Source organism: Littorina saxatilis, linkage group LG9 (assembly GCF_037325665.1).
Source record: "Littorina saxatilis isolate snail1 linkage group LG9, US_GU_Lsax_2.0, whole genome shotgun sequence".
Lineage (NCBI taxonomy): Eukaryota > Metazoa > Mollusca > Gastropoda > Littorinimorpha > Littorinidae > Littorina > Littorina saxatilis.
Window position 1 is genome coordinate 14,724,642 of NC_090253.1, and position 10,516 is coordinate 14,735,157.

The 10,516-nt window shown below is 45.0% G+C and overlaps 1 protein-coding gene across 1 annotated transcript in view; it reads right to left on the minus strand.

Moving 5' to 3' along the window:
• The window catches only part of LOC138977379 (sulfotransferase 1A1-like), a 13,432-nt gene extending 3,278 nt beyond the window's left edge, over window positions 1-10,154 (minus strand). The window contains exons 1-4 of the mRNA XM_070350275.1: window positions 9,919-10,154; window positions 7,414-7,731; window positions 5,659-5,759; window positions 4,529-4,694 (exon numbers count right to left, since the gene is read on the minus strand). Of these exons, the coding sequence (XP_070206376.1) occupies window positions 4,529-4,694; window positions 5,659-5,759; window positions 7,414-7,731; window positions 9,919-10,132 (799 nt within the window). The 5' untranslated portion in view covers window positions 10,133-10,154. The remainder of the gene's footprint in view (window positions 1-4,528; window positions 4,695-5,658; window positions 5,760-7,413; window positions 7,732-9,918) is intronic.
• Between the last annotated feature and the right edge of the window lie 362 nt (window positions 10,155-10,516).

Below are 10,516 nucleotides of genomic sequence, written 5' to 3' on the forward strand. Positions count from 1 at the left end.
TATGGCTCTAGGGGAGCCAAAATAGTGATTAAGATTTGAACGGTGAATCAAAGTTGGTAACTCCAGATTCCGCTTATATGCCAGAAAACCCAAAAGAAACCTAAGTGCCATAGATCAGTCTTTCTCCGAAAATCTGTCTATAGCAAAATTAGCAGAAAAAACCCTTACTCCCACTTCTCACAGAAGCTACCCAAGTAAGAATGGCCGATTTCCGTGTTGATCAGCAAGGCTAGTTAAGTAAAAGAGTCAAAGAATCCAATCACAAAAACCCTAAAACTAGGAGCAAAGTCCAAGAAAGGACTGAAGATCAGCTTTCAGCGAGCCTAAAGTAGGCCCTCTTAAACTTGCTGGTTAAAAGCCACCAAGAGAAAAATAAGCACCGAGCTGTCTCAGTAAACTGATATCACATACTGTCTTAAACAAAGACGTGGGAGAAAAAGAACGGAAAGCCAAAATAGGTGGCTCGCCACCTTCATTGTACCGAGAGAAGAGGAGTTCTATCCGTTAAAACAAAAGCCATCTGTTCCAAGCCAGACAACAAGACAAGTACCAGTCCAGAGTTGACGGGCAGAAGAGCCCGAGCAACTCAAAAATATCCTTACAGTAGACACCCGTGAGAAACGAGTGTGCGCAAAACCGGAGCCGTCTTGCCAGCCTAACGAGGTCTGGCAACCCAGAAAGAACGGGCCCAAACTGTGCGACCGGCAGGCCGCTCAAAGTAAAACAAGAGTAAAAATGTCCATGCCCGGCAGTCGGGCGACGAAGATAAGCAAAAGGCGATAGTACCAAAAGGCAAAAACTCATAATTAGAAATTTCTCCCATTCCCCCGAAGGAACAAAAAACACGTGGTCAAAGAGAGTCTGCTCCAAGTGGCCATTTGGCCGACAGACTTAGAGAGTCCGCCCAAACATAGAGACTCTCATGAAGGTACTTCGCTGCTAAAAAGATCTCGTGATGGTAAAACCACCAAAACCTCTCATGCTCCATGAGGAAGCGATAGGGAGTGAGAGACCCCCTTTTCTTGATGAGAAAAGCCCCCTGTGGAGTTGTCTGCTTGAAACAACACATGTTCCAACCCTTTGTTCTATTGCTTAACGCCCAACAGACCACAAAGGGTCCTATCAAAGCTGAGAAGCCTTAGACATCTAATGTGTTCCAGCCCTGCACTCCCAGTTACACCTGGAGTAAAGGATTTCTATCAAGGGCCGCTTGCACAATCTCCAAGAGATCCAAAAACGGCTCAACAAACGTATGACTTAGAAAAAAGATCAGAACCCTGAAGCTCTGAAATACCAAACGAACCATGAAAGAGAACCAAAAGGGAGGCACCCGTGTCTCCCCCCACAAAGAGGGAAACCTAATCCCCCCCAGCCGCTGTGTTAAACACAAAGGCGAAAGAAGAGTGATGCCGAGAACTAACTTCCAGTTGACATAACTGCCACAAGTGTGAAAGAAAGCGTGCTTTTGTGTGCCTACCAACACCCACCGCTAACTTGCCTCAGGGGGAAGAAAGGTGGATATTAGACACAGAACCCTGCCACGAACGCGAGGGTAAGGAGACAAAAGATAAAGTCGAGAACGGCGAGCCTGAAGCCTTTATTTGAAAACAATAAAAAGCCAAGGCCTGCCGTGCGCTTTCCTTCTGCAGTGAGCTTTTAAGATAGAGAAGAATCCCTGTGCATAGAAGCGAACTCACAAAGAGGAACCTTCAAGAAAAGAAGAGATTAAAGTCTCGCCAAAAGAACAAACCTTTTTGAAAGAGACCTACACCCAGGCTAAAAGCAAAGCTACATCCTTCGTATCCGCGTCCTGACGGAACACAAAAATATCCAGATAGGACGTAACCGCGCACGAGAGAGCGCAGAAACAAGATTGTTAAAAAGCGGTAAAGTGAAGGAGTGCGGCCATAATGAAACATAGCCAGGAGATCCTTGTTCTGACAGAGAGACAGTCACTCCTTGCTATTAACATCCAGACGGATGTTCGCCAATTCCGGGGAACCCAGTGGCGGTTCCGTAGAAAAAGCAAACGAATAAACTACGTTCTTAAGCTTGGAGAAACCGAAGCCTACGGATAGCGATCAGCGCGTGACGCGCTGCTTAAGCAGATGACGCAAGCTAAAGCCCCGCCGCCGCAGGAGCTAAGCCGAGCGTTGCCCACAAAGGAAGTGGTAACAAAGGAGCCTCGATTGTGAAAAAACAAATTTCACAAGCCCAAACGACCCCAACAGAGAATCCAAGAAAATAACGTTCTAAGATTCCCTTAAAAAGCTCAGGTCATCTGAAAATGCGCAAAACGCGGCAAAGCTGAAGTAAGAGCATCCCCCTGAGATGCCAACAAAGGCAGAGATGGGGCAAAAGCATCGATTGAGTTCGCAAATTGATCCTAAGAAGGAGCAAGACACGCCAAAAAAGATGGAGGAGAAAAGGCAGATGACAATGCTACCGCTAACCCTACAGTCAAAAGCGCGTAGTAACCTCTGCCATCCATGTAAACAAAGATGGCAGCTTCGCTGAAAGTCAACAAAGAGGCGTCTCCATCTGCCCCAGAAGTTTAGTCTTCCAAATCCTCAACATCCTGTACAGTGGTATTCTAACCATCTACAAAAGGACGAGAGCCGGAACCAATCCCGAAAAAGCAACACTTGCCAAAAGGGAAAGGTTTGGAACAAATTTCCCAACAGCCGGAACTCCGAAAGGATATTCCATCCACCTGCCTCATACCAGCTGAAAGCCTGGAAAAGGAAGTGGATTTAGCCTGAGTAACAGCAGAGGAACCGCAACAACGGAACCGAAAGCCGAAGACTGATGAGCGCCAACTACCAACACCACAGTGTTAACGGCAGAAGGCTAAACCATCCTGAAACCGGACGCTACAGCCGCAAAAGCGTTAGCAAAATCGGCCACGGATTGGCAAATATCAGAACCAACCGGATGCCTAAACATGCACCAGAAGATCCTATTGTACCTTGAAGCCGCTTAAGCCCCCAGTGCCACTGCACTTGACAGCCTAAACGGCAATTTGAATTCAGTGCAACCACCTCTGCGGAAGCACCGTCTTCTGAACAGCCGACTGGCACTCCCGTGCCCTCCGGAAGCTGACCCCCTGCTTGACTCCCATAGTCAAACAAAGAGCCAGCTATACTGTTCTCTTCCTGCCCCCCGGGCGGAAGCGGAAGAAGCACACCCTTACCACATTCTAAAGAAGCGGGTGGTTGCGCAAATCTTCCGTTCGCTCTCCAAGGTTCCTAACCGCCACCGACTACTGCTGCCAATGCAGTCAGAGCCAGCCTCAGCTTCGGAACTTTCACCCACAAAGCCAGAGCCCGGAGTTACTTTCTCTTGGAGACGCTCTACCCTTTCCCCGGAGAACCCGGGTACTTGGGTAGAAAACATACCTTTAAACTGGTGTGAAACACCGGGAACCGGAACACAGGCCACAAGCGAAGGCGTGGACCCATCATCCCAATCCGCATGAACAACAGCCTGAGCACAGTAGTAGACGGCGCAGGCGAACGTTGGCAAGAGACGAAACCCCCGTCAAACCGGAAGCGAACGCATCTCCGCCCGCGTGGAAGCGATCTCCCCCGCCAAGGAAGAAACCTGTGAACTTAAAGAGAGCAACAATGTCGCCACGTCCGCAGACGCACGACCGGGAAACACATAAACCAAGGAAGCCTAAGCGGGCTTATCCACAGGAGAAACCTTGTCTAAAGGTTTAGCCGTCAAAAACGGAGTAGGAGGCATGACGACCAAAACATCGATATTTTATACAAATACAGTACATGAACCGAAACACAAGCCTGTCCGGAAGCCTTTGCTTTCCCAGGTGTTTACTTTGTCGGCGGAGAAACAGCAGTTACTCGTTAGACAACTGCCGCTTCTCGGCGTTAACCGCCATGACCAAAAACAACTCACGAAAAATTTTGTAAACAAGAAAATTTCACAAGTTCAATTTAAGGTCAAAAACGCCCACAAACACAAGCAAAAAACAGAAAGATCTCACCTCAACATGAAGAGACGATAAGACAAGCAAGAAGATACCAAGAGGTAAGTGACCAAGTCCGTAGACGAAGTGACAGATGGCTGAACACAGCCAGAGCGTACAAAAACACGACCAGTCCCACTGCTCGCTGAGTATGGAATGATGCATATGGCGGCGTATGCGCGCGCATACGGAAGTCGGAAGTATGTATTAATATGGCCTTATGGGTATTGGTCACTCTTTTTTTAGAGGGGCTTCCCTTGTTACCAAGGGGATGCGTACAGCGTTACCAGCACTGAACTAGAGTTAATTGCTATATGTGAGTTGGGTAAGATATGTAATTTAATCAGTCTCGCATGACCGCCTGCGAACACACAAAACAAAGAAACAAAGATACTTTTCGACAACCGTCTTTGATGGCGTCATATCCGGCTTTTTGTAAATGTATCTGCAGCACAGTGACGACCTTCTTTTTCAAACAAATTGATTGACAAACACACAAAGACACAGACCTTGCCCTGCTCTAGGTCCTGGTGTACTGACCTTTTCGGTACATCTGCACCTTGGGCAAGTGTTGCAGCTGCTGCTTGTTGCTGTCGGCCTGTTTCATGTTGCTGAAGTCTGTTGCCCGGGCGATGTCCGCACACAGCTCGGGAGATGCATGCACCCCCAGGAACTCACTCAGCCTGTTCACCACGCTCACTGGGTCCTGGGTGAGGGCAAGGGAGGGGGAATGATGAGTATGACATGTCGTGGGTTATTGTGTGTGATTGTGTTGTCGTGTGCGTGGGGGCGGGAGGAGTAAGTGAGTGGGTCGGGTGTGTGGGTGGGGATGGGAGTGTGGGGGGGGGGGGTTGTGTATGTGTGTGAGTGGATTGGTTTAGGTGTCTGTGTGGGTGGGGGGGGTAAAGTGTGCGGGGGGGGGGGGGGTAAAGTGTGTGTGTGTCTTTGCGTGCGTGCGAGTACGTGCGTGCGTGTGAGTGTGTGTGTGGGGGGGGGGGGGTAAAGTGTGTGGGGGGGGGGGGGTAAAGTGTGTGTGTGTGTTAATGTGTTTGCGTGCGTGCGAGTACGTGCGTGCGTGTGTGTGTGTGTGTGTGTGTGTGTGTGTTCGAGAGAATCGGTGCATTTACTTACGTGTGTGTGTCTTGCGTTTCCTTCAATTTTTCATTTTCTCGATATGCTCTATACATCTCTCAGCGCACTGTGATATTTAAACAGCTTAATAATAATCTTTTTAAATGTACTTCTACAGAGCTATATTCACCGATATAATCAGGGCGCTAAACAATAATTCCAAAATGTCAATTAGACATTAACATTCAAAATTTAACTTATTACAAATACAAATTATTCACTTACTTTATTACATCCTGAAGAAGGCAGCAACAATTAGTTGTCGAAATATTGACGAAGAATGTATACCTCACCTGGTTACTGTTAGGGGCAAATTATACCTGCGCAGAGTCAGCGGCGCTGCATGCTGCGATAGGGATTATGACGAGAACTTGGCCCGTTTTCTTTTCATGCAACGTGTGGCGGGCTTGGGAAAAAAAAAGAATTACCTCAATAATCTGCAGTGCGTCGTCTGTGCCACTGACTCTGCGCAGGTATAATGTGCCCCTTAGGTTCTCTTTTTGTCTAGATTATTCACTTGTATGTATACGTATGCTCACCTCTTTCGTGTCCTCGAAGGAGACGTTAAACACAGGCACGTCTGGGTTACTTTTTATGAAGGTATCCATGTCCTTTAGAAACTGTGCGTACGATCCTTTGCCTGAAACACAAATATTTACCGCGTGTCAAGTGATAGACCCATTCCCAAAATAACTCTGTCCATGATCTGTTTACTGTCCATTGAGTGTGAAGCTGAGAGAAAGAGTGAGACTGAAGGAAAATAATAATAGCTTAATAAGAATTAAAATGATAATAAAAAAATTTTACAAAAAAAAAAAAAAATTCCGATATAAAAAAAAAAAACCGCACGCACGCACATGTGTGATTAACAATGTCTGATCTCCTAAAGATAAAAAATAGAAGAAAAAAAAAAGAGAAGAAAGAAAGAAAAGAAAAAAAAGGAAAAAAACAAAAAAAGAAAAAAAAAATCTGTCGAGTTTGTGTGTGTGTTTTTGGAGAGTGAATACCCTTGCTTTTACTGGGACAAACAATTCACAATCCAATCACAAGCGAAGGGTGTGTCGTAAACACGTCGACATGGAGCACATAATTTATTTGTCCCACTAAAAGCAAGGGCATTCACTCTTTCACAACCGATTGAAGCCCGACAGAATGATTTACGAACCTCGTCCATTCCTCACCCCCTACCCTTTTTTACCCTGACCCCTTCCACCCCTATGTTTGCTGTTATCCTCGTTTTTATATTTAGTCAATTTTTGACTAAATATTTTAACATCGAGGGGGAATCGAAACGAGGGTCGGGGTGTATGTGCGTGTGTGTGTGTGTCTGTCTGTCTGTCTGTGTGTGTGTGTAGAGCGATTCAGACTAAACTACTGGACCGATCTTTATGAAATTTGACATGAGAGTTCCTGGGTATGAAATCCCCGAACGTTTTTTTCATTTTTTTGATAAATGTCTTTGATGACGTCATATCCGGCTTTTCGTGAAAGTTGAGGCGGCACTGTCACGCCCTCATTTTTCAACCAAATTGGTTCAAATTTTGGTCAGGTAATCTTCGACGAAGCCCGGACTTCGGTATTGCATTTCAGCTTGGTGGCTTAAAAATTACTTAATGACTTTGGTCATTAAAAATCTGAAAATTGTAAAAAAAAATAAAAATTTATAAAACGATCCAAATTTACGTTTATCTTATTCTCCATCATTTGCTGATTCCAAAAACATATAAATATGTTATATTCGGATTAAAAACAAGCTCTGAAAATTAAATATATAAAAATTATTATCAAAATTAAATTGTCGAAATCATTTTAAAAACACTTTCATCTTATTCCTTGTTGGTTCCTGATTCCAAAAACATATAGATATGATATGTTTGGATTAAAAACACGCTCAGAAAGTTAAAACAAAGAGAGGTACAGAAAAGCGTGCTATCCTTCTTAGCGCAACTACTACCCCGCTCTTCTTGTCAATTTCACTGCCTTTGCCATGAGCGGTGGACTGACGATGCTACGAGTATACGGTCCTGCTGAAAAATGGCATTGCGTTCAGTTTCATTCTGTGAGTTCGACAGCTACTTGACTAAATATTGTATTTTCGCCTTAAGCGACTTGTTATATTTAGTGAAGTTTTAACTAAATGTTGTCAGATAGACAGGAAATCGAGATGGCGGTAGTTGTGCGTGTGTGTGTGTGTGTGTGTGTGTGTGTGTGTGTGTGTGTGTGTGTGTGTGTGTGTGTGTTTTTTTAAGCTTTGTGTTGATATCTAAACGATCACGAAAGAAAACAACACTCACTAGTGGATCCAACTAAGTTCTGCACCACCATTTCTGTGGTAAAATTTTCCATCCCGGGGTTCTGCTTGGCGTGAAAGTAAAGCGACACCGTCACGTCCTTGACATTGCGGTACACGTGGATGACCTTGACCTTCTTGTCTTTGACCTGCGCGGGCAGCATGTGCACGGGCACGTGCGTGTTGAGGATTCTGGGAGACGGCTGGTCCTGGATCTTCTCGATCTCGACCGCTTCCATCATGGCGAATTCTTTAGTGCGTGCGTCGTAGTCTGCCTTGCCCGCTAGCAGCATGGAGGTCGTTTCCCACAACCAGTGCGTGCCTTTAAACATATGCCAGTGCGTGCATTTAAACATCTACGGCACCAACTTGTGATAAAATGTAAGCATGGAGGTCGTTTTTCACAGCCAGTGTGTGTCTTTGAACATACTACAGCACCAACTTGTGATAAAATTTAAGCATAGAGGTCGTTTTTCACAGCCACCGCGTGCATCTATATATATATATATACACGACTTGTGTCTGTCTGTCTGTGTGTCTGTCTGTGTGTGTGTCTGTCTGTCTGTCTGTCTGTCTGTGTGTCTGTGTGTGTGTTCGCGATGCACGGCCAAAGTTCTTGATGGATCTGCTTCAAATTTGGTGGGCATATTCAGGTAGACCCCGGACACAACCTGGTCGATGAGAATTTTCAACACGTGCTCTCAGCGCGCAGCGCTGAACCGATTTTGGTTTTTCTGTTCATCTTCCCAGATCCATTCCCAGTAACTCTTTCTTATCTTCTCCAGTGTTTTGCGTTTATCTCCCTTCCTTCGTGTGGCGTCAATCCTTACTATTTTTAGAAGGTCACTGTCCACAACGCTCAATCCATATTCCCGTTACTATTTTTAGAAGTTTTCCTTCGTGTGGCGTCAATCGCGTACGCAATTCAACGACGTTAGGTTGCTGAAGCAGCAGTAGCTGTTAGTTTTGTATATTGACACTTTTCATCCAACACGTGCTCTCAGCGCGCAGCGCTGAACCGATTTTGGTTTTTCTGCACATCCATTCCCAGTAACTCTTCCTTATCTTCTCCAGTGTTTTGCGCGTTTATCTCCCTTCCTTCGTACGGTGCGCCGGTGAAGCCGGCGTCCGGGTCCCCGGCGAAGCCGGGTATTCGGCTCTACTTCTTCCCGGCGAAGCCGTACCCGGCGAAGCGGGTATTCATCTAGTTTAAACATATACGACACCAACTTGTTATAAAATTTAAGCATGGAGGTCGTTTTTTCACAGCCAGTGCGTGCCTTGATACATATAGACTACGACACCAACTTGTAACAAGTCGCGTAAGGCGAAAATACAATATTTAGTCAAGTAGCTGTCGAACTCACAGAATGAAACTGAACGCAATGCAACGCAGCAAGACCGTATACTCGTGGTCCACCGCTCACGGCATAGGCAGTGAAATTGACAAGAAGAGCGGGGTAGTGGTTACGCTATGCTGCATAGCACGCTTTTCTGTACCTCTCTTCGTTTTAACTTTCTGAGCGTGTTTTTAATCCAAACATATCATATCTATATATTTTTGGAATCAGGAACCGACAAGGAATAAGATGAAAGTGTTTTTAAATTGATTTCGAAAAAAAAAATTTGATAATAATTTTTATATATTTAATTTTCAGAGCTTGTTTTTAATCCGAATATAACATATTTATATGTTTTTGGAATCAGCAAATGATGGAGAATAAGATAAACGTAAATTTGGATCGTTTTATAATTTTTTATTTTTTTTTACAATTTTCAGATTTTTAATGACCAAAGTCATTAATTAATTTTTAAGCCACCAAGCTGAAATGCAATACCGAACCCCGGGCTTCGTCGAAGAGTACTTGACCAAAATTTCAACCAATTTGGTTGAAAAATGAGGGCGTGACAGTGCCGCCTCAACTTTCACGAAAAGCCGGATATGACGTCATCAAAGACATTTATCAAAAAAATGAAAAAAAACGTTCCGAGATTTCATACCCAGGAACTCTCATGTCAAATTTCATAAAGATCGGTCCTGTAGTTTAGTCTGAATCGCTCTACACACACACACACACACACACACGCACGCACACACACACATACGCACATACACCACGACCCTCGTTTCGATTCCCCCTCGATGTTAAAATATTTAGTCAAAACTTGACTAAATATAATAAAAATTTAAGCATGGAGATCGTTTCCCACAGCCAGTGCGTGCCTTTAAATAACTGAGCAATAAAAGTATTGCACCCATTTTCGTACCCCAACTAAAACATTCATTTTCGAGTCATTTTATTCAAACTTCCACTTGGCTATCTGGCACACTTTTCGGATATTTCTTATAGGTATCACGTGACCGCCGCCGGAGTAATGATACCGCCAAATCAGACCTGACAAAAGTGTCACACACACACACCACACACACACACACACACACGACACACACACACACACACACAAACTGACACAAACAAAACACAAAACCTTCGAAGCAATCTCTCACCACACTTGGGATAGGCGCATATGATGACGTCATCTTCTCTCAGTTCCAGAGCCTTAATGCGGCAAATCTGTTCCTCCATGGGGCGGTTGGTCTCAAAGAACTTAGGGAATCCCACTCCATCCACAAACACAAAGTTTGGTCCGGGACCTCCCGCTACGACCCCGACCCCTTCTCCTTCCCCTTCCCCTTCCCCTTCCCGTTTTGCCGGACCCATGGCTTTGGAGTCTTTTTCGGGTGCCTCCGTCTGTACAATAAAAAAAACAAGAAATGGTAAGGTACGTATTGGAACGTTTAATTATTCCGATTTTTTTTTTATCTGGGACCTCCCGCTGCGACCTCTTCCGCTTCCCCTCCTGTCGGACTCATAGCTTTGGAATCTTTTTCGGATGCCTCCGTCTGCACAATCAAACAAGTCGCGTAAAGCGAAATTAATACATTTGATTTGTCAATCTGTCTAATTCACAGAATTAAATTGAACGCGCTGCAGTTTTTCACCAAGACAATACAGCTTTGTCGATACCCCGCAGCCAAATAAATCGGTTGACCCCTCCCCCTTTTCCCGGACTTTGGAGTTTTTCTCGGATGCCTCTGTCTGCAC